The sequence below is a fragment of the Ostrea edulis genome, chromosome 2, assembly GCF_947568905.1.
Source record: "Ostrea edulis chromosome 2, xbOstEdul1.1, whole genome shotgun sequence".
Classification (NCBI taxonomy): domain Eukaryota; kingdom Metazoa; phylum Mollusca; class Bivalvia; order Ostreida; family Ostreidae; genus Ostrea; species Ostrea edulis.
Genome location: NC_079165.1, coordinates 66,183,029 through 66,204,612, shown reverse-complemented (window position 1 = coordinate 66,204,612; position 21,584 = coordinate 66,183,029). Strand labels below are relative to the sequence as shown.

Sequence of the window (21,584 nt, the reverse complement as noted above, 5' to 3'; positions counted from 1 at the left end):
ATATAAAGTGTCGATATCATGAGTAAGGTCATTCCAAGCCAGTCTCACGAAGTGCACGTAGCACAATTTTTTATTATTATATTTAATTATGAATAAGGTCCGATTTTCACCCTTAGACTTACATGTACTTAACACTTGCATTCGGACACAGGTTTCCATAGTTTTTTCAAAATATTTTATCTATGGTTTTTCCTGGGCGCGGTTTTTAACGTCAATGATGGGGAGTTTTCTTGACATTTTGTTATTTGATTCAGTACTTGCATAAAACGTAAAGTCAGTTACCATGTATGTAGTATATTTGTTGTAAAGTTATTAAACACGGGCTGCCCGACAAGCTTGTCTGGCTTACACCAAAGTTGTGTTTGGTTGTCTTGTACGCAAAAGGATTGCATTCACAGAAGTACATGTATATATCATACCAATATAACCCGACTGCTCCTGGATAAAAACACTCTTACTACCGAAAAAGGAAAATGTGTTTCGACAAAACTGGTAATGCACAACTATTTAGATATCTAGATACCATATACATGTACATGTATTCATTAATAATATCAACACACCCATCCCCCATCAAAGTATTTCATTATTAGGAATGCTATTATTGTAATTGATACAAATATATACTAAGTAGTACGGTTATAATGCATGAATTTTATACTAACTTGGTTGGGAATAAAATATCAATAGGTTCCCACATCGTGAGAACCTCTACTTTCTCTGCCTTGTTTATGGATAACGCCTGCAAAGTTTCCGGATCTTTTACGGAGTGCATATTTTATAACGTAAAGCTGTGGTTCCGATGACACTCTGTTAGTGTGAACTTTCACTTTCTAAAGCTTTTTGGCTAAAGAAATCGCTATTCTTTTTAACCAACGAGTATTACTGCCTGTTGAACATGAAAAGAGTTATATCTACACGAACATTAACTTGGTGGCTATTTATTATGACTGAATAAAAGATCGGTAAAATTGGCCACTAGTAACCAGCTACTAGTAACTGGCTGTTTAAAAAGAGAAAAGTTGGCTACTAGTAGACAGCTACTTGAACCAGGAAAAGTTAGCTACTAGTAGCCAATTACTAGTAGCCAGCTACTTAAAGTAAAAAAGTTAGCTACTTGTAGCCAGCTACTACACAATATAAAAGTTATAATTACTGATAGCCAGCTACCAGATCAAGGTTAATGAGTTTGAAAATTATTATCTATCAGATTTATTTCTAAAGAGGACGAGGAGTCGTATCAAATTTCATGCTCAATTATCCCCAATTACGCAACGTTGCAATGCAAAATACGAATAAAAATTTTCAACTGAGTATTTACTTTGAAAATGTTACGGATTGAATTCATTTGATATACCATCCATTTTGAGATATCAGCTACTTTTACAATTTGATTTGAGTTACCCTGAAATTTCAACATTTGTGTGAATACCGTAAGGACCTTTATGTTTGTATTAGATATCTGACGAATTTACGACTATGCATATGGCAAGAAGTGATAGAAGGTGTTTTGATACGCCACGAATTTTCAGCACAGGCACTTGTTTCATACATGGGTCCCCCTCCTTTATAATTAAGGAGGGGGGCCCATGTATGAAACAAGTGCCTGTGATTTTCAGATATCGATCTTAAGGAAATCAGCTACTTATGAAAGGTGAAGATAACGAACAGTGATCAATCTCATAACTCCTACAACCAATACAAAATAGATAGTTGGGCAAACACGGACCCCTGGACACACCAGAGGTGGGATCAGGTGCCTAGGAGGAGTAAGCATCCTCTGTCGACCGGTCACACCCGTCGTGAGCCCTATATCTTGTTTGATTTGTTATAGTTTGATTATAGGTACAATGAAATTTAAGATCTGTGTGAATACCTTAAGGAACTCTGTGTTTATATTATATATTTAACTAACTTACAACGATACGTATGGTGAGTAGTGATATTGGGTATTGTGATATGTAATGAATTTTCAGATATCACGCTTAAGGAAGTCAGCTACTTATACCTTTTGATTTCAGGTAACCTGAAATTTCAAGTTTTTCGCAAATATCTTAAGGCACTCTGTGTTTGTATTAGATATCTCATTAATTTACCAATATTCATGTGAAGAGGAGTGGTATTAGATATCTTCATACGCCATCAATTTTCAGATATCACCATTAAAGAAGTCAGCTACTTACAATGTATGCATTTTGATTGCAGGTAGCATGAAATTTCAAGATTTTTGTAAATATCTTAAGGAATTCTGTGTTTGTATTAGATATCGTATTAATTTACCAATGCACATATGATAAGGAGTGATATTAGATATCTTGAGATGCCATCAATTTTCTGATATCATGCTTAAGGAAGTCAGCTACTTATGCCTTTTGATTGAAGGTAGCCTAAAATTTCAGTTTTTTCACAAATATCTTAAGGAACTCTGTGTTTGTGTTAGATATCTCATTAATTTACCATCTCACATATGGCAAGGAATGATATTAGGTATCTTGATACATGTATGCCATCAATTTTCAGATATCACCCTTAAGGAAGTCAGCTACTTATACCTTTTGATTCCTGGTAATCTGAAATTTCAAGTTCCTGAAAATATTTGCTAAAAACTTGAAATTTCAGGCTACCTGGAATCAAAAGGTATAAGTAGCTGACTTCCTTAAGCGTGATATCTAAAAATTGATGGCATATCAAGATACCTAGTATCACTTACCTTCACTTGGATAGTTGTAAATTATTCAGATATCTAATACAAACACAGAGTTCCTTAAGATATCTACGGAAATCTTGATATTTATAGGTTACCTGGAATCAAAAGGTATAAGTAGCGGACTTCCTTAATCGTTATATCTGAAAAGTAGGGCTGGGACGATTTAGGGTTAGCTCGATTCGGTTCGGTTTCGATTCAGAACAGCACGGTTCAGTTATTTTCGATTCGGTTCATGTTAGGTCCAATTTCTCTAATGACACCACAAAAATTAACAATTTTAATGAGTAGTATATTTGATTTTATTTTATTCAAGTTATATAACTATAAGTCGTCATTTGTAAACAGCATATCTATTCATAATGGCATTTTATAACTTTGATAGAAAAAAGAAAACACTGACAGTCTATCAAAATTTGTTATATTAATGTGCTGCATCAGATATGGATTATTAAACAAATCTATAGTGAATCTAAAATGTATATGATATTGTTTTCATTGATATGCAAAAATTTAACAATTCTATCAATTGGGTCTTTGAAAATCTCTCCTTTATTGGTTTACTTCTCTCTCATATTAACTGTCAAATCTGTGTCATTACCTACGATGTTAAAATCACTCCACCACTGACAGAAATGTTATATGTCATGTAAAGATAAATTGCAATGACCTTACGGACCATATTCTGTTGGTATCTGAGTGGTGAAAATGCTAACTCTCAACACAGTAGTGATTTAAATCTCTGTTGCATAAAAAACCACATGTTTTCAACATCATTCGGACGCCATATTTGTTGTTTTGGTGTAAGTAAAATCTAAACCGAACCGAACCGAAATCTGGAATTTGTAATCGGTGCATCGAATCGAATGGTATGAATCGCGGTGCACCGAAATTTTCGGTGCACTGCACAGCCCTACTGAAAAGTGATGGTATATATATATATATATATATATATATATATATATATATATATATATATTATTATTATTATTATTACTACTACTGTAACTTGATCCGAAGAGTCGGATCACGTCGAGTTGACAGGCGCGGATCATCAAATCACACGAGATGCGAAATTTCAGGTTACCAGGAATCAAATATGGTATAAATAGCGGACTTCATCAAGCGTGATATCTCAAAATTGATTGCATGTCAAGATACCCAATATCACTCATTGTCATATATGCATATGCAAATTAATACGATATCTAATACAAACAGAGAGTTCATTTAGATATTTACAATATACTTGAAATTTCAGGTTACCTGGAATCAAAAAGTATAAGTAGCTGACTTCCTTAATCGTGATTACTGAAAATTGATCACATTTCAAGATACCTAATATCACTCCTCTTCACGTGGATAGTTGTAAGTTAGTCACATATCTAATACAAACGCTGAGTTCCTTAAGATAATTACGGAAAACTTGAAATTTCAGGTTACTTGGAATCAAAAGGTATAAGTAGCTGACTTCCTTAAGCGTTATATCTGAAAATTGATGGCATCTCAAGATACCTAATCTCATTCCTTGTCATATGTGCGATGATCAAAAGGTATAAGTAGCTGACTTCCTTAATCGTAATATCTGAAAATTGATGGCATATTAAGATACTTAATTTCACTCCTTGTTATATGTGAGATGGTAAATTAATGAGATATCTAATACAAACACAAAGTTCCTTAAGATATCTACGAAAATCTTGATATTTTAGGTTACTAGGAATCAAAAGGTTAAAGTAGCCGACTTCCTTAATGGTGTTATCTGAAAATTGATGGCGTATGAAGAGATCTAATACCACTTCTCTTCACATGAATATTGGTAAATTAATGAGATATCTAATACAAACACAGAGTGCCTAATAAGATATTTGCGAAAAACTTGTTTCAGGTTACATTGTACTTGCCATCAAAAGGTATAGGTAGCTGACTTCCTTAAGCGTGATATCTGAAAATTCATGACATATCACGATACCCAATATCACTACTCGCCATACATATCGTTGTGAGTTAGTTAAATGTATAATATAAGAACATATTTCCTTAAGGTATTCACACAGATCTTGAAATTTCATTGTACCGATAATCAAAATGTATAAGTAGCTGATTTCCTTAAGAGCGATATCTGAAAATTCGTGGCATATCAAAACACCTTCTATCACTTCTTGCCATGTGCATAGTCGTAAATTCGTCAGATATCTAATACAAACACAAAGGTCCTTACGGTATTCAAACAAATGTTGAAATTTCAGGGTAACTCGAATCAAATTGTAAAAGTAGCAGATATCTCAAAATGGATGGTATATCAAATGAATGAAGGGATGAATTCAATCCGTATCATTTTCAAAGTAAACACTCAGTTGAAAAAGTTTATTCGTATTTTGCATTGCAACGTGACGTAATTGGGGATAATTGAGCATGAAATTTGATACGACTCTTCGTCCTCTTTAGAAATAAATCTGATAGATAATAATTTTCAAACTCATTAACCTTTATCTAGTACCTGGCTATCAGTAATTATAACTTTTATATTTTGTAGTAGCTGGCTACGAGTAGCTAACTTTCTTACTTTAAGTAGCTGGCTAATAGTAATTGGCTACTAGTAGCTAACTTTTCCTGGTTCAAGTAGCTGTCTACTAGTAGCTAACTTTTCTTACTTTAAGTAGCTGGCTACTAGTAATTGGCTACTAGTAGCTAATTTTTCCTGGTTCAAGTAGCTGTCTACTAGTAGCCAACTTTTCTCTTTTTAAGTAGCCAGTTACTAGTAGCTGGCTACTAGTAGCCAACGTTTCTCATTTTAAGTAGCCAGTTACTAGTAGCTGGCTACTAGTAGCCAACTTTTCTCCTTTTAAGTAGCCAGTTACTAGTAGCTGGTTACTAGTGGCCAACTTTACCGATCTCTTAATAAAATCATGCGTAGACACTTACATTTTTGCTACACGTAATCCGTTTTCCGGGTAGCCGAAGAAGAAGTTAGTTGATTTAACAAATGATCCTAGAAATTATCCTTGAAAACCTCAAAAGGTTGATCATACAATACATAATTGTTTTTATCAAGCGTACACTTTGTCTAATTGGCTCAAACATACAGGGTTTAGATCAATCTCTGGTATGAAGGTGAAGATAACAAACAGTGGTCAATCTCATAGCTCCTGTAAGCAATACAAAATAGATAGTTGGGCAAACACGGACCCATGGATATATCAGAGTTGGGATCAGGTGGCTAGGAGGAGTAAACATCTCCTGTCGACCGGTCACACCCGCCGTGAGTCCTATATCTTGATCAGGTAAACGGAGTTATCCGTAGTACTAAAAATCAGTGTGCCAAGAACGACCTAACAATCGGAATGAAACACGTCAGACAGCATTTGACCCAATGATAGGTTGTATTGGCAAACTAGATCGTTATAACGACCATAGCATTTGCGAAATGCTGATTCTAAACGAGACTGTTGGAACCCCTTCACCATCAACTTGTTTGTCAGTAGCCTGCTTCGATTTAATAACTGACCATACGCAGAACAAGCTCTTGCGTATCGAATCAGTTGAGAGATGTAAACACCATATGCAGGAGATAATGGAATATTGTTACATAAATATGGGAAGCTGACGATGGACCAACACTGTCCCTAGAATAAGCCATTTTGCGAAAAACGACAACGGCACTATTACTTTGCTCCGCGTTTTTAGAAAGGGGAAGTAACTTTGTTGATTTTCATCAATTTTGTCGATAAAAAATACGACGATTAAAAATTACACAAATATGATGATTTTCATTTATAAACTATTTTAAACAACATGCATCATTTAGATGTAAATATTTTCTGTACATTTGACCTTTAACATATGTACATGCTTGAACACCACACCTTTTCATCAAACTTGCACATTGATAACTGATGTGAAAAAATTACCTCACGTAATTGACTTGGTTAAAGACTTAAACCTAATCATAAATGGGGTTTTTTCTGGGTTAGAGTTTGTACCTGAATAGTAGTTGATTTCCAACCAATCCTATCATAGTTACCCAATTTTCCCCTTTACTATAACCTACACTGTATATAATGAACTTCGAATATTGTTGCACAGTCCAATAATTTTTGCGACCGGAAAGGGACTATTTATTCCCATGCTCTCATAATGTTTGTTAAATATAATCAGTATTCAAAGGTACAGATCAATCCACACATCTGAAGAATAAAACACATTTTATTTAAATTTGCAGTCATCACAAAAACAAATAACAAATTGTTTGAAATTTTATCGTTGTATAGTCACAACGATTGTCGAGGAAAAGTGAGAAAAATAGCATAAAAATGAAGTTAAGCTAACATAGACAGCCAGTAGAATTTAGATGTACACAAAATATTCTTCAAATAATTTAGTGACGAATCTCATGTCATTACCAGCTTGAATAATATTATTTAGTTTATATGATTTGACTTTTAAATTTCTTATCATGTACATTCGGTAAAATATGCATTTTTACCAGTCGCGGGACCCTAACCCGAGTTCGATTTCCAATCCCAATTGCGCGTCAAGACAGAAACGTTTTACATAGGTAGTAATTGTTCCTTTTTCTCATAGCTATGCTTCATAATTTTGAAAGTATACATGTATATGAGTAATGAATAAAATATGTATTGTTTAAGCCGATTGTATCTTAAGTCACGGGTCTTTCACATGCCATATAACCGGGGTTATTTCTTTGGCGAACACAAATCTGGCAAAACTTGTAGACCCAAGGTATACCATTAGAGTTAGTGGATAAAATTTTGGGGAACTCATTTTTATTTATAAAATGTATATGTATATTAAGCGATTTTAATTTTGGTGAGTCTTTGGAAATCGTCAAACTGATATACCCGTCAAAAAACCGCTATAGAGCATGCCATTAAAAACGGAATGTCATGGTAGGTTTTCGCAAGATAGAGAATCCTCGCTGCTATGGCTGAATACACTCTGCATATGACAAAATTTGTGGCGCTTCACCTCATGCAATAGACATCTTTAGAGTAGTGAAAATTATCTCCAATGGGACGTAAAACTATGGAAACCAGCACATGTCTTGGTTAAAGTGATAAAGCGAAAATTTTCCAGACATAAAAATAAAGCACTCTCATATGTCCTGCTAAAACAATTCTAAAAATAAAAACAATTGATTTCACTAACAGAAAAAAATATCTCATTGTTTTCTTATATATCATAATCCATAAAACTGGTCGTTTTCGCTTTAGTCACGCATGGTTAAGTATTTTCTTCAACCTGAATATACTAAAACCAATTGATGCTAGGAAGGAACTTTTACTACGACTCTTTGCCAGTTACTTCAGTTGTCGTAGTAACAGATCGAACATCTCGGAAAGTGATGTTTTGGGAGCTATATTGAATCTCAATTTTAACATTTTGCAACACCATAAATGAATCTTTCTTGATAAATCAAAGATGAAGAGACATAGATACAAACAAAATGATATGAATTTGTGGTCACATCTGAGTATGGTTGCATATTTGACAGAGATGGCAACAGGGAATAGATTGAGGATGTTAACATTGTTGTTGCCGGAAACAGTAACAGTGACTATTCCTTAGAACAAGTACATACATTTACATTTGTACAGTAATCGATATAATAGAAACCATCTCAACTTATCATCGTATGATTTAATCATAAATGTCAATTTTTGTTCAACTGTTTCAAAGGTAACAATCGACATAAACCTTCTGCCCGATTTTTTTTAAAAGATAAAGATCTTCCGCGATATCTTAAGGTCGTTCTAGAAGTTTCTTCAGAGGATGGTATTGTTAGAAAAATTATCTTATGTACTATCATTAAGTCCCGCATACAATGAAACTAATGGCCGTCGTAATTCTTAATCAAAATAATTATATGTAATTATGGATACTAATTGAAATTGGTACTTTTTAAATTTGCAGTAATGTTTGAATGGTTGCCATGATAATGCATAAAATCAACAATATATTGTCCATAGATTTTAGTGTGTGGTATCAAGGCTTGGACTGGGAGTCATGAACATTCATTGTTGCAAACAACTAGAAATTCTAAGTAACACACACACTCACCCCTCCTAAAAAATCCTGGTCGTTTGCCTTGACAATCATTACGTAAAATAACTATGATATAGTACACTCATGTTTCTAACACAAAGTTGCATTACTGTATAAAGTGGAACGAGAGTATGTGCCAAAGTGCTGATGAAGATTATGTATAACATTTACACTTCTATTCCAAATAGCTATCCATTTGAGGAACATGGATCTGTGTTAACTGTTGGAGACCTCTGTATGTCTCTAATACTCATTGTAGTAATAGCCGTATCAGGATACAAACGTAGAGTCTTGTTTAACTCTGAATTCTCTTCATTGTCCTCCGTAATAGTTGGTAACTCCTTGATGGAGTCTTTGAGGTTTGTAATCGTTTGCAGTTTCCGTTTATATTCCCCAGAGAGACTTCGAAGCCCAACTCCAGCCTGAACGACTTTCCATCCCCGTCTGGCAGCTCTATTGGGTTTTTCGTCTTCTTTTTCTTGGAGTGCTGTTGGCTTCTCGAATTTTGTCAATGGAATTTTCGTTGTATCCAATTTTCTTCCGATGAGTTTAGTCGTAGCTATTATATGCGAAATTGTAGATACACGATGCATAAGCATTCCAAAAAATTGGATGATAAGAAGAATTCCAAAGACCAGAGTAAATGCGATTGAAATTGGTTCGATTTTACCTTGAATTTCTCCGACACTGCACGGTAAAGGTATTTGAAGAGATTTCTGATAAGCATTCACTTGTGTAAGGACGTAGACGATCGTTACAAAGATTGCATTAGTGATAAAGTAGAAGAAAAACACTTTGTTTCTCAGATCAATCAACTCTTTGTGCATTTTTGTTTTACTTTCGTCATTCATTTCAATAGGTTTTAGGTATTTTTTTATCAAACTTTTCCAAAATTCCTCTTCTTCCTTTGAAATTGGTTCGCATTCTTTAAATATACCACGCTTCTGCGTGCCTATTTGTCCTGAAATACAAAGGTATTGTATCACTATTCAGTCGCTCTTTTCAACAAAGATTGTATCTAATATACTGTACCTTTCCTTTCCGTTACTTTGGGGTCGGTCTTTGCTATAACTGATTTTTCTGTTTCACTTTCCTTCTCCTGACCCTGTGCAGCTTTGGGTTTGCTCTCATGTTCTTCATCTTTATTATCAACATTTCCCCCCTGATTGTCTTGTCCTATGTTCCTTTCTCCTGCTGAATTAGCAGGGTCGCTATCCTCGTTTTCATTAACACATAAAATGCATCTGTAAAGTATCATCTTATTTAGTGTTCAGCTAAACATGTATATATGTGTATACACATGTACATGTATACAAAATATAGCATTTGAAATATATATATATATATATATATATATATATATATATATATAGTAAAACTCGAATATGGCGAACACGGATATAGCGAAATTACTGCTATAGCGAAGTGAAATCGATTTCCCCGGCAAATTATTTATATATTCTATCTAAAAATCTGCGTTTATAACGAACACGGATATAGCGAATTTACGGATATAACGAAGTAAATTTCTATTCCCCTTTAATTAAAAATCACCTTTTATAACGAATCGTTTTTCATTTTAAACTCCTTGTAATTTGTAACAATCGCTTTCCGTTGCCATAAAGGGCCCACATTATTACGTATTTTTCAAAAGAGGTTGTTAACGCAAAACAATACCTACACATACGTTTAGCAAATTTATTGTCGGTATTGTTTATTATTCTCGTTAATTAAATTTGAAGTTTGATTGCATTTATTTTATGGTACACTCCTTTATTTGTGTAGAGCAACAACTAAATCACAACTGCGATAAACTGTTTGTATGTATTGCACATAATTTTGTTGACATTTTTCTTTCGACATGTTCTTGCGTAACTAAATAATCCATCAAGAAAATTTATCATAAATAAATCAGTGTGTATAGTTCTTGTATAAAAATATTTCTTCTCGAAAATACATAGGCTTAATTTCTCTTAGAGACAATACAAACGCAAGTACACCAATTGCTGCTTTCTTATACAAATGATATACATGTAGAAGAAATCAGTTTTATAACGAATTCGTTATATTTAAATTATGAATTCGCTATAAGTGTACAGCGAATTATGTTTATAGCGAATTTTTATAGACTGTCCGCAGAAATTCGCTATATCAGAGTTTTACTTTGTGTATATATATATATATATATTCCAAAATATCAAAATATAAGTAAATATCCCCACAAGTAATAGTATAATAAAGAAAGATTAGAACGCCGAAAATAACTCTACCGGTTTCATTTTCAATTTTCAAGATTTCGTATTTTAGAACTCAATCATCATGCGAAATAATATACTTATTCAATCTCCATGTCAATTTTTTATTTTGCATTATATGCTCTATATCTTGCTTTTTTGATAACACCAGGACATGGATTGAACTATTAAGTATAAAGAGACAAGTGGTTAGAAAAATTAAGATCAAACTTGACAAAGTTTAAAAAATATATATAAGCGCTTCAATAATTCTCTATCTAAGATGAAAAAATTTGCAAAAAGGTTATATGCTCTATATATCCATTGGTGTTTATGGCCCTGTAATAGGATATTCGGGAGCATATAGTTTTTGGTTTATCTATAGGTTTTTTTTATTGTTTTTTTTTTTTTGGGTTTTGGGTTTGTTTGTTGTTTTTTCTTTTTTTTTTTGTTTTTTTTTGTTTTGTTTTTTTGGTTTTTTGTTGGTTTTTTGTTGGTTTTTTTTTTTTTTTTGGTTTTTTGCAAAAACTAACGTTGGTCATAACTTTGAATGAGTGGTGCAAGTGATAAGGCTTTCATGTTTCACATGCGTATATTTTGTCACAAGGCCCAACATTTGGTACAAAAAATTGACCTCATGATCTTGGAGTTTGACATACTTTTGCAAAACTATAACCTAGGCTATAACTTTTGAATGGTTAGTGCTAAGGCTTTCATATTTCACATGCAAATTCCTTGCCAAAGGACGTTCAATTGGTACCCTAAGTTTAGAAGTTACGACCTTGGTGTCGACCTACTTTAAGCAAAACATTAACTTAAGCCATGTCTTTTGAATTGTTAATGCTAGGAATTTCATATTTCACATGTGTATTCTTTGTCACAAGACCTTTATTTTGGTATTGGCTTTGGACTAGAGCTTTCATATTTCATTTGTATTTTCCTAATGACAAGTCCTTTTTTTGGGGGGGGGTAACAGAATTACTTTGTTGTCATACGGGGGCATCAGTGCTTCACAAACACATCTTGTTTTTACCTGCACCAGTCTCCCAGAGAGCACGATTGTCCTTCAAATCTTTTCTGCACCTTACGAGAAGTGGATTCATCATTGTTTGCTGTTTTGCTTTCACGAGTTCCCCAATTAACGTTGTGCATATTACCGACAGAGTAGAAGACCAGCAACATAGACATCGATGGGACAGCAAGAAAATAAAGAAATCCATGCAAAATACAGTTGAATTCCTGAAAATTAGAAAAGAAAAATCATACTGTGCATGTTGTGGAATCAAGAAAATGTGTAGTATATAAAGAGATCATTCATTTGTGAGACTGTAGCTCTCCTGCTCTGTTCCTTTACTTCTGTATTAATATTGTAGGTACGTGTAGTACCATTAAAACAACGAAAATCGAACTCCCAAGAAAATTGAATATTCATAGTAAATTATTTTGATCATAAAAATCTTATTCATTCAATAAAAGTCAGTACCTTTGGGTGTAAAAACGCTGCAATTACAAATACACCAGCCACGAAACAAAAGAAGACTGTCGTTACAGAACAAAATTGAGACTCGATGCCTTCTTTCAGCAATCCTATCAGAACAACTATCATGACCAAGCTGTATAGTGTAGAAAAAATTGCCGCAAACAAAAGCTGAAAATGTGAAAATAAACTCAGCTGTGAAATCATTTAATGTGAAAAAGTATTGTTTTTTATTTTAAGTAATAAGAATCTCACTATACCTGTGTTTCTTCTTTGGCAGCGTAAATCGATATAATGAAAATAGTGACCGGCAGTCCGTTTAGTAGTAAAGCAAGCCATGGTTCTATTTCTGGGAAAGCGGTTGTGATTGCTCCCAGAATCAACAGAAATATTGTGCCAGGAGTCAGTATTGAAGAAATAAACAGACATATGTGGTAAAAAATATAGGGTCTTGAAATATTTTGATTGACTCTTCTGACATTGTTTCCATCCAATAATAAATCTAGAATATTTGCCATTGTTGATGGAGCCCATCGTCGTCTCTGATTATAGAACTCGTAAAACCCTTCAGGAGCAAATGTCATTGCATCGGAAGCTGCGCAATATTCTACTCTGTATTTCTGTTTCAATAACAACGTACATAGCCATCGGTCTTCGCCTGTGAAAGAAAGTACGTCACAGCTTAGTATAGATATCTTTGGAGTTTTTCAGGTAGAATCTTAGGTATTTCCAAAGTACAAAACACTGATGAATAAGACACCGATTATGTCAAATTAAAATATGTTTAGAAGACAAAACACCATAAAACACAGAAATTTCCTATATTCATATTTCAATTAGCAGTTCTTCCTTTTAGGTTAGTGCTCCATATGAGATCTTTTAACAAATGACTTACAAATGTAAATAGATTCCTCATTAACGTACAGATGTTCAAATCGATTTAATTGTTTGATGAATTAGACTTCGTACCTTGGTCGTACTGCACATGATGTACTGCCTCTGTCGGCATCCTCGTGTACGTTTTCATAACGTTGTCCGCTAGTAATGCTGAACCACGAAATAAACTGAAACACCCAGGCGAACATAACACACACCCAAAAATATGTTCTGCAGCCTTCTGAAGCCAGTGACTTAGAGCATATTCAAACTTTTGATACCAAACCATTGGACCTGCGTATATAATTACATTTACTTTGAGAAAAATTAAAACAAAATATTGTGTGTAATTATTCAAATTTCTGACATTCTAATTGGAAGCGGAAATTTGAAACATTGCATTTGAAATTTCAACGATATCAAAATCGCGTTTCTCTCTACAAGTAAATAGTTTTCCTTTGGACAATACCGTGTACGTCGATATGTGATGTAAACATTGGAACAGAAGTCAATGCGTTTATCATTGTATATTGTACAAGACATAACCGTGCAGTATTGTTTCAAACAGAAAAATATTACTGATGGTAAAATCCGAAAGTTCTTCTTACGACTATATTTTATAAGTTTTATAACCGTTTATATAGACATTTCAGGAACTTACCGGAACCTATGGGATGTATGCGACCACAAGCAGCACCAACCAAAGGATCTTTTTTCATCCGATCAATCAAACGGGCAACGGCCTCAGGATTGAAATCGACGTCACCGTCTAACGCCAGTACAAAGGTATTTTCAGCGAACCGTTTCATATGTTTCGTCAAGCTCTCATTATTGATCATCTTCCCTTTGAGCTCGTTCATTTTGAACGATAATAAATAGTACATATACATTACCTTCGAAGAAATAAAAGTTATCTTATATAGCATCATTACAGGTATTTTTGGTAATATACCTCAATTGTTACAATACAACTGTCCACGAAAAGGTTTAAAGAATATTTCAAAATGAAAGGTGAAGATAACGAACAGTAATCAATCTCATAACTCTTGTAAGCAAAAACAAAAAAGAGAGTTGGGCAAACATGGACCCCTGGTTATACCAGAAGTGAGATCAGGTGCCTAGTAGGAGTAAGTATCCCCTGTCGACCGGTCACATCCGCTGTGAGTCCTACATCTTAATCAGGTAAACGGAGTAATCCGTATTCAAAATCGGTGTGCCAAGAACGGCCTAACAATCGGTATGAAACATGTCAGACAGCATTTGACCTAGTGATACCGGTAGGATGTATCGTAATAAAGATTGTTGATTGATTGTTTTTGCTGTTTTCTGCCACTTTCAACAATTTTTCAGTTATCTGGTGGCGCCCAGTTTTTTATTGGTGAAAGAGAGAACCCAGATACAATGGACTTGGGAAGAGACCACCGACCTTCCGAAAGTAAACTGGGAAACTTTCTCACTTACCGGCGCGAGCGGAATTCGAACCCACGCCGACCAGAGGCGAGAGGCCGTGTGATTTTGAGCGCGATGCTCTAACCACTCGGCCACGGAGGCCCCTCGTAATAAAGACCATCGAATTTGCAAAATGCTGACTTTAAACAAGACTGTTCAAACCCCTGCATCATCAATTTGTCAGTACCCTATTTCGATTTCAAAACTGATCATGCGCAGAATAAGGTTTTGCGTATCGAATCAGTTGAGATATATACAAACTATATACAGATGATAATGGAAATATATGAATATGGAATACTGTTACATAAACATGGGAAATATATATCTTTTTGTGTCCAGATCACAAAGTTACATGTAATTCAAAAATAGTCCTTATTGTGTCCAGAGTCCATTTTAATTTTGGGCATGAATCTTGATTCCGTCAAATATGACACTTTGCAAGATATCACCATAAAAATTGTATCGGTGTGAACAAATCTTAGATACAATGATAAAGTATTGTAATAAATGTTAAACACTTCTCTTAATAGTAATGAATATGTTGAATGGACATGCTGAGCACAGACATTTGCTATAAAAAGTCTTTGCATAAACAAACATTAAATTTTCGCGAATCTTTAGACATGTAGCATGATGATGATTATATCCTTGATGAATTAATATAACAAACCATACAGAGCATTGGTGGTTAAAAACAGCAAATGCTAGGTCAATAAAGAAGTTATTTTTCTGTTTCTATTTCTTGTGAACTTTTTGTTTTCTTCAATCTTATTACATCAGTGAGCGATTTGTTTGGTGTATTTACATTCTTTGATATGATAGGCACCTGATCCCACCTCTGGTATGTTCAGGTGTCCGTGTTTTTCAAACTCTCTATTTTGTATTCCTTTAAGGAGTAATGAGATTGATCACTGTTCGATATCTTCACCTTTCATGCTTGTAAATAAAGCATACCGACTACCACAACGAGTTAAAATCATTTAGAAAATTCAATTCAGTTTGAACTAAGCTGAACTTTAATGTTACTATGACGCTTATTTCTAAAATCATAAAAAAAAGTTTAACATTATTTACCTGACTCCATCGCTTGCGATGCCTAATTTTTGTTTTGTCTTTGAGATGGACCACTAATTTCTGAGAGGTCAAAAGCTCCCACTCAAATCTGCAGCCATAAGGCGTCTCATAACGCTTTACTTTATCCAATTCGTAACCACCATAGACTGACCTTTGTCAAGAATTAGAAGTATTTTTATGGTTTTGGCACTATGTTTTATTGTCTTGCATATAACAAATATTCCATGTAACTTCAGACTCTTACTTTGCTGTGTCTGGAACCACCATCTCCAGTGTGTTCACATATTCATTCACATCTCTGCCATTTCTAAATTTACCTTTTTTCCCTTTGCGGGGTTTAAAAGCGTCGTCAAAGAAGATATGAACTACAACAAATAATGGTTTGATTACAGCCCCAGCTAGTAATTACTCTTTGCTGTTGTATGTGTGTAAAAACCTTACCCTCAAACTCATAAATGTCCTCGTTAATGTATCCTTTCTTTTTCTTCTGGATTTTTTCCTGGTGTTTCTTTTGTAAAAACTGATCATAGTCAACCCTGCAAATAATCAGCTTCTGTATTATTGTCCATCAATTTCATATTAAGGGTAACTTGAATACTTTACCACATTGCAATTCCTTACTTGAAAATTGATTTCAACAATTGCGTCATTTCAGTCTCAGTTTCATGCCACATGGTTGCACAGAAATAAACAAATGGGTAGTAGTAGCACGATTCATCATCTACTAAAGTTGTCGATTGTACTGCTTCCTGAAAGTAGATACAGTGCACATACCTTAGGTATCAAGCTTATCATTCTTTAAAGTAGCATAAATGTCTATATTATTAAAAAAATTGCAACCTCCTTAATTTCCTCTGCTGTTTGTTCTGACGTATTTTTACATCTTGTTAGAAGCAATGACAACTCCAGAAATAGGCCACTGTACGGGGGTTTCCTAAACAATCTACAATAGCGGATTGATTATTGTACAGAGAAAGTTGAAATTCAAAATTCAGTTTTCAATATTTTTTCAATATCGAAACCATTAGCCCTATATAGAATGAAAACGCGTTAATATTAAGGTATTTTACCTGTCGCATTTAACTAATTTGGATCCATTGTTTGTCCAGATGTACAAAGTCAGTAGACAGCATGAAACAAATCCAGTGCATCCTGAAGCAATCAGCAGCCATATTTCATCTGTGGACGTTCCTTCTAACTTCCACAAGGGTTGGACTATATTGCAGTCTTGTGCCGTCCAGTCCAGAGGATATTTCAATACGGGTATGAGAAAAAAAGGTGTGCCCAACATACTCAGCATAAGCGGTAAAGCAAAGCATAAACGTTGTCGATAAACTCTACATGCAAATCGTGCACTTTTGAAGCTTATAAAACCAAGAAAATTGCAGGTAACAAAAAGCAGATACAAATCATTTCCTGTACACCCATAGGAACTATAAGACCCGGATTGTAGATTTATCTCGCCTGTCAAAGTCGAGACGTTTGCAGATCCGAGAAAGGAAATGGCTTTCACGACATCTAGTGCACTTGAGTCACTGTCTGCCCTTGCTGCAAAAATTGCATATGGGAATCCTATAGTTTGCGCCACTTTGATTATTGAGAGTATAAGTGAAACTTTTTCTCGTTTAGAATGGATGTAGTTTGCAAGTAAATGTTTAAGTCTCGTTGTACATGAGTCATTGGCACTGTTAATCGATCCTTCTCCATGCCCTGATGGTTCTGTTTCAGAATTTAGTGGTAAAAAATTTTCCCAAAAAGTGAATGAAACGAATACCAAAGATAATACAAACAGAATAACAGTAAGGATTTTTTCATCATCTGACTTTTCATAGATATACACACATGCAAAACTAAAGGAGAAAATCAGAAAAAGAAGACCAATAATTTGCGTTATTTTATAAGCTGTGTCAATTACTTTGTTTCCTTCGGTTTTATTTTCTTCCCCTGTAGACATATTTGTTTTTGTAGGTCCATTGGCGACTTTTCCTCCTCGCGTAATGCCTTTAAACGATATAATTGGACTGAATTTGAATTTGCAGACCACACTCAGTATTACTGGAACGGAGATGACGAGGTTTGCAAAAACTGAGGCAGAAATAGGGTCAAATGTAGGTAGCACTAAAAACACCAAAAGACAAAGGCCTGTTGTGTGAAATAACTCTACAAAGAAACTCTGAAATAAAAAGAATGTGATTGAAAAATAAATATATTGGTAGTCTGTCGTTGTTTACTTGGGATCTGGTTCTATAAGGCTAACAATGATGTTTATAGTGTGTATTCGTTATCTTAAAATTTTAAGTTAACTTTTATTTACTTCTATATTTTAAAAACAATCAGAAACGTATCACAACGAAACTAGTGAAAACCAACCAGTATGAACATTCCGCAGTCAAATCGTTCAGTTTCCTTGAAACAGACTCTCCACAGTGAATGAACAAATGTGTAGATGTCTGGAACCACGATAGCAATAACAAGTCCCCAAATCCACCTCACGTTAACTGATGGTGTGTCTTCCAATAACGTACAGAAATTGTTATAAGGATACCTCCAAGCTGGAGGTAAATATTCCAAATTGGAGCAATGTTCTTGTTGAAGTAGACCGCCTAGCCTATTTAATGGTGACCTGTTGTTGATTTGTGGTGGGTTCAACTTCCAAATCATTAAGTGGATGATAATTCTTGTTAACCCTGTGGATACCAAAACTACAAGGAACAATGCCCCACATAACAGAGCAACACATATTTTTGACAGAATGTTCCAACATTCATTAGACTCATCGGAGCTGATTGGTGGACTTTCAATAGCACAGTCCCATTCCTCATACCTAAAATGAGATTAGATGGTCATAATTTGAGATATAAGTTAGTGTTCACAAGTTCAACATTCTTGAGATAAAGCTCACCTGGATCCCTATAAAAGGAAAATCATTATGTTATTGATTAACCTTACTTTCTTACTGAACTCGTCAGAGTTTCAGATACAAGGCAGTTAGCATTCCTGGTGAAGTTTTCTGCGTAATCTGGATGCAATATATCCCGCTATTATGGCTTACTTTCTATATAAAGCAGTATAGAAAGTTTGTCGAATTTCTAATGGCAAAGGAGATGTTTGAAACAAATGTTTGAATAGGGGAAGGGTGTCCTATCACAATACTGTTGCGATATGGTGTAAAAATCAAATCTTGTAATATGAATTCGTCAGAGCTGATTTTAGAAGAAAAAAGGCATTAATTTTAACTCTCGTTGTGATGTCATCTCGTGGATATCCTTACCGTATATTTAAATATTTTTTAGGTTTTCTACATAATTAAAGTCTTAAATTTCATAGAAATGTACCCACCAAATCCATGAAAATTGAGCTCCACAAAATTTCGTATTGAAACTATCTACAGTCTCACAGAAGCATTACAGATGGAAATGTATACTACTTTTAAATTAAATAATCTTTCAAATGATTATGTCCTTTACCACATCCTGTATAATACACGATCTACAAACAGTTGTACCCTTTCCATACCAAGTCTTAAGCTTTGCATCTATGGCCTTTTTTTCTATTTTCTTCTTTAGATTTAGAAGGAGGTTTATATTTACTATTATAAATGTTACAAATATCAGGTCAATGATCATTTTGTATAAATATCATAGAAACCAGGTTTGTGATATAATGTGTGAGCATTGTATTCACATTGTACTGTATGTCACAAATCATCTTAAAAATTAAGCATTGTAAATTTGCACGTTTCAGTGTATGACAGTCTGCATTTCTTTTCGTTTGATATTCGTATACAATCATGTATTTCATAGAACGATATTTTAAATTCCACTTATTTTAGAAACTTGATTTAAATTTTGAACGTTCATTTGAATGCGTTTTGAATTCCTTTCTAAGTGTCTACCAAGGAGTACATGCGAAATGGTAATGATGGAAAAGATGGATCGAATTGTGATCAATCTCAGAAATCTTACAAACAAAACAAAATTGAGGACAGGGTAATCATGGGCTCTTGGAAACACAAGAAGTGAGGTCAGGGGCCAAGAACGACTACGCAATCTCTGTGGACCGGTGAAAACCTCCGAGAACCATTGATTTTGATGAAATAATCGGAGCAATAAGATGAAATTTCCATACTCATCGTAATAACATTTCTACATTGTTTTCAAAGGTTTCTTAGAAACGCAAACATAAAAACACTCTAAGATTGATCCTTGATAATGAATGGTAATATCATAATGTCAAAAGATGTCTCCGGATTTCATTTTGGGGTTAACTATTACACATCGTAATTCCAATATACATGAAAAAGCCCTTATCATCAGTGATGACTAAAAATATAACATCCACAATCTGAGACTGGAGAACTAACATTCCTAAACTAACCACTTATCTATAACAAATAAATTATTTTTCATTGAAAGAGTTATTTTGAAAATGGAGAAGAAATATTTGACAAAATACTGCATTATTGTAAATAATGGCATTTATGTAATTTGTGATATGCGAACCCATTCTTTATCTACATTGTATAGGTAATTATTGTAACAGTCTGTATTTAAGGTCATTTTGTGTTTTTAACCAGCTCAGGTTTCTGATGTATTATCCAATCATATGGTAATGTCATATCACGTGATGTTTAGATAGCGTCAGTTCTGAAATTGAATTGTTACAAGAAGGAATTTTAAAGTTTTAGCGATTTATCCTGTTCTATGATGAGTGTGTTCAAGAGAAATAAAGGAAACAATCAGTAAAGGACGTTTTTTTCACAGTCTGATTTGGAGACAAAAAGTAAGTTCAACTTGTTTTATCGCGTATTCCCAGGACAAGGCAGGCTCCGTCCAATTTGAGAAGATGGCGATGGAAGTTTATGTTATTGGTCACTCATATAGAATTTACCAACACATCGGCGGAGATGTATAACTTAAAACTTGATTGCAACTTGTTTAATGTGAAGTTCATAACACGAGGAGGTTTAACCTTTCCACGGTTATCTCGGTGCCTGGAATTTTTTAACTTTAACAAACCTCCAGGTCTGTGCTTCGTTCAAATGGGTGGAAATGACTTATGCCAAGCAAATCCAGAAAAAGTGTGCGCAGACATTATCTCGTATGCACAATATCTAAAAGAGGGGGTAGGTGTGCGAACAGTTGTGATAGGCCAATTGCTACGACGACAGCCGTGGGGATCTCTTCCCTCTTACAACGATGACGTAATAACAGTAAACAACTTGCTGCGGACTGAAAATTCAGCACTCCAGATAAGCATGTTACTTTATTACACGTCTTTACTCAGTTTATATCATACTCTTAGTAAGCGGCATACATGCTGAAATTTTCAATTCTAAGTTTTCTATTTTGTTTTGAAACAATTTAGTATACTTGTATTTCATTGCATCATCTTGGCAAATTCGTGCAGAGTGTACGAAAACTTACAATTTGTTTTTGTATCATATTCAATATGTCCTCTCGTAATAATCCCGAGATTATTAAATACAGTAAGGACATGATAACCATTATTTCTGACATAAGTTTATAGTTATAGTAACCAGTTATCACACACAATGTAGTGGGTTACTAATCGTATAAGAAATTGTGCAGTAGTCATGCACATTATATTGCATTTCTTTTTCATACACAGAGTAGTGCGCCTTGTAAGTCACACGCAAAGTTGGTGTTTTTTATTATTCACACACGGAGTAGTGTGTTTA

General features: G+C 34.3%; 1 protein-coding gene and 1 long non-coding RNA gene across 5 annotated transcripts in view; one reads left to right on the top strand and one right to left on the bottom strand.

The window, feature by feature from the left end:
* LOC130052349 (uncharacterized) overlaps positions 1-17,130 on the top strand; it is a 33,850-nt gene extending 16,720 nt beyond the window's left edge. The window contains exons 2-3 of the long non-coding RNA XR_008800650.1: positions 14,002-14,143; positions 16,993-17,130. This is a non-coding gene — a long non-coding RNA (uncharacterized LOC130052349). The remainder of the gene's footprint in view (positions 1-14,001; positions 14,144-16,992) is intronic.
* The window catches only part of LOC125678501 (chitin synthase chs-2-like), a 29,904-nt gene continuing 15,214 nt past the window's right edge, over positions 6,895-21,584 (bottom strand). For all 4 annotated transcript variants that reach the window (XM_048916996.2, XM_048916997.2, XM_048916999.2 and 1 more), the window contains 14 exons: positions 18,254-18,707; positions 16,954-18,056; positions 16,724-16,826; positions 16,505-16,632; positions 16,325-16,419; positions 16,128-16,248; positions 15,884-16,034; positions 14,019-14,250; positions 13,451-13,651; positions 12,742-13,139; positions 12,488-12,652; positions 12,038-12,243; positions 9,803-10,014; positions 6,895-9,731 (listed from right to left, as the gene is read on the bottom strand). In XM_048916996.2, coding sequence (XP_048772953.2) covers positions 8,959-9,731; positions 9,803-10,014; positions 12,038-12,243; positions 12,488-12,652; positions 12,742-13,139; positions 13,451-13,651; positions 14,019-14,250; positions 15,884-16,034; positions 16,128-16,248; positions 16,325-16,419; positions 16,505-16,632; positions 16,724-16,826; positions 16,954-18,056; positions 18,254-18,707 — 4,342 coding nt within the window. In that variant the 3' untranslated portion in view covers positions 6,895-8,958. The remainder of the gene's footprint in view (positions 9,732-9,802; positions 10,015-12,037; positions 12,244-12,487; positions 12,653-12,741; positions 13,140-13,450; positions 13,652-14,018; positions 14,251-15,883; positions 16,035-16,127; positions 16,249-16,324; positions 16,420-16,504; positions 16,633-16,723; positions 16,827-16,953; positions 18,057-18,253; positions 18,708-21,584) is intronic.